The 2441-nt window shown below is 40.7% G+C and overlaps 1 protein-coding gene across 1 annotated transcript; it reads left to right on the top strand.

Annotated features, from left to right (window-relative positions):
- Nucleotides 1–1127: 1127 nt before the first annotated feature.
- Nucleotides 1128–2060, top strand: LOC125341964 (olfactory receptor 10-like). Its single transcript, XM_048334099.1, has one exon. It carries the CDS (start codon nt 1128–1130, stop codon nt 2058–2060), a length of 933 nt encoding a protein of 310 aa, XP_048190056.1.
- The last annotated feature ends 381 nt before the right edge of the window (nt 2061–2441 follow it).

Raw genomic sequence — 2441 nt, 5'->3', positions numbered from 1 at the left:
CTGTCCTTTTTCTCATATGTAGATGTTTAGTGTTAGGTTTTTAAAGTAGATGTTAATTTTAGAAGCATAATCATGGTAACATTGCTCCACATATGCATAGCCCCTTAATTATTAAAATTCTTCACCAAAATGGTGCATGTGTTGTAACTGATGAACCTACATGGAAATATCATTTTGAATCACATGTAGAAACATATGTCTTTGCCAAGATCAATGTAAAGATCAATTTGAATAATTACCTCTAGTCACTTTATAGTTCCAGGTATTATAAGAAAAACATTAACTTTTTGTGTATAGAGTGAGATAAGGGTATTTTTTTCAAATTTTTATTATCAAACTGATGTACAGAGAGGTTACAGTTTCATATGTTAGGCATTAGATACATTTCTTGTACTGTTTGTTACTCGTCCCTCATACCCCCCTCCCTCTTCCCCCGATAAGGGTAATTTTGATCCTTCTATATGTGGATATCCAGGTCCTCAAGACAGAGAAATATTGAGTGGCAAATTAAGAAAGGAAGAAGTGAGGCTGGGGATATGGCCTAGTGGCAAGAGCACTTGCCTCATATACATGAAACCCTGGGTTCAATTCCCCAACACCACATATACAGAAAACGGCCAGACGGGTGCTGTGGCTCAAGTGGTAGAGTGCTAGCCTTGAGCAAAAGAAGCCAGGGACGGTGCTCAGGCCCTGAGTCCAAGCTCCAGGACTGGCAAAAAAAAAAAGGAAGAAGTAAAATTGCTTCTATTTATAAATTAAATGAATAGATAAATAGATAGATATACTAGATAGATGATTGTAAAGAATTAAAGACAAAATTTGAAAAACTATAAATTTATAAATTATAATTGTTTATAAATTAATAAATGATAAATTCAGTGCAGTTGCAAGATATAAAAATCACACAGAACATTTGAAATGATAAATATCAAGGGAAGACCATTATCACTCAATAAGTGATCAGTATTCTAGAGAAGAACAAAATTAAAGAGATGCAACAGAATTGAACGACAAAAGATGAACTAGAGCTCATCATCATGGAGTATTTAGGAAACAATATAAAATATGATTTTAGCTCTCATATGAAGCACTGAATTGCCTCGTGTTATTGGTGCAGGTAAAAGGCGATGGGAAGACGTAACACTACTTTGGATGATGGCTTCATTCTGGTGGGTTTCTCAGACTGGCCTCAATTGGAACTGCTCTTGTTTATCTTCATTTCAATTTTCTACTCCTTAACTCTCTTTGGCAACACCAGCATCATCATCCTTTCTCGACTGGACCCTCAACTGCACACACCCATGTACTTCTTCCTCTCCCACCTCTCCTTCCTGGACCTCTGCTACACCACCAGCACCGTGCCCCAGCTCCTGGTTAATCTCTCTGGACTCGACAGGACCATCAGCTATGAAGGGTGTGTGGCCCAGCTCTTCATTGTCCTCACCTTGGGTGGAACTGAGTGTGTGCTCCTGGTGGTGATGGCCTTTGACCGCTATGCTGCTGTGTGTCGTCCACTCCATTACACGACCATTATGAGCCCCCTTTTCTGCCAGGTATTGGCTATTGCTTCCTGGGTAGGAGGGCTTGTAAACTCTCTGATTCAGACAGGCCTCATGGCCAGGCCTCTCTGTGGGCATCAACTAAATCACTTCTTCTGTGAAATGCCTGTACTCTTGAAAATGGCTTGTGAGGACACAGGAGAAATAGAAGCCAAGATGTTTGTAGCTCGAGCCTTAATCTTGGTGTTTCCTGCAGCTCTAATTCTAGGTTCCTACGCAAACATTGCCAGGGCTGTGCTGAAGGTGAAATCAATGGCTGGGCGTAGAAAGGCTTTTGGAACTTGTGGTTCCCACCTCCTGGTAGTTTCTCTCTTTTTTGGCTCAGCCATCTACACATATCTCCAGCCTATCCACAGGTATTCTGAGAATGAGGGGAAGTTTGTTGCTCTTTTTTATACTATAATCACTCCTATGCTCAATCCTCTGATTTATACCTTGAGGAACAAGGATGTGAAGGAGGCTCTGTGGAAGGTACTGGGGATTGGTAGACACTCAGAGTAGGAGGCCAACAGAAGGCCAGTACAATTTTTGTTGCTGTTGTTATTCTGCTCATATCCTGAGATATATCCTATTCCTTGATAGTCCTAGAAAACAGCCCTCAGCATACCTGTGGGGGTTGTAATGCCTTCATTTGTGCAAAGGAATCTCTTGAGATGCTTTGTATTTTACTGCCCAAGATCTTTGTACAGAAGGGAGAAGCAGCTAATTTACATCACAATGCCATAGAAGAAAGCACTTAGGAAGAGGGTATGCCCTCTTGTATATATCGTCGATGTGGAATGACCATGTGTATGGTCACATGTGAAATGTAATGATGGGACCTAAGTATTTCTGGGTCTGAAACTGATTGTGTTAGTACTTTATCGCCCATCAATAAACTCC

The sequence above is a fragment of the Perognathus longimembris genome, chromosome 25, assembly GCF_023159225.1.
Source record: "Perognathus longimembris pacificus isolate PPM17 chromosome 25, ASM2315922v1, whole genome shotgun sequence".
In the NCBI taxonomy this organism is placed as follows: Eukaryota; Metazoa; Chordata; class Mammalia; order Rodentia; family Heteromyidae; genus Perognathus; species Perognathus longimembris.
This window is presented reverse-complemented; position numbering and strand designations above follow the sequence as displayed.

What these genes read in the sequence shown, in the direction of transcription:
- LOC125341964 (XM_048334099.1), top strand. Translation starts at nt 1,128, where the DNA reads ATGGGAAGACGTAACACTACTTTGGATGATGGCTTCATTCTGGTGGGT.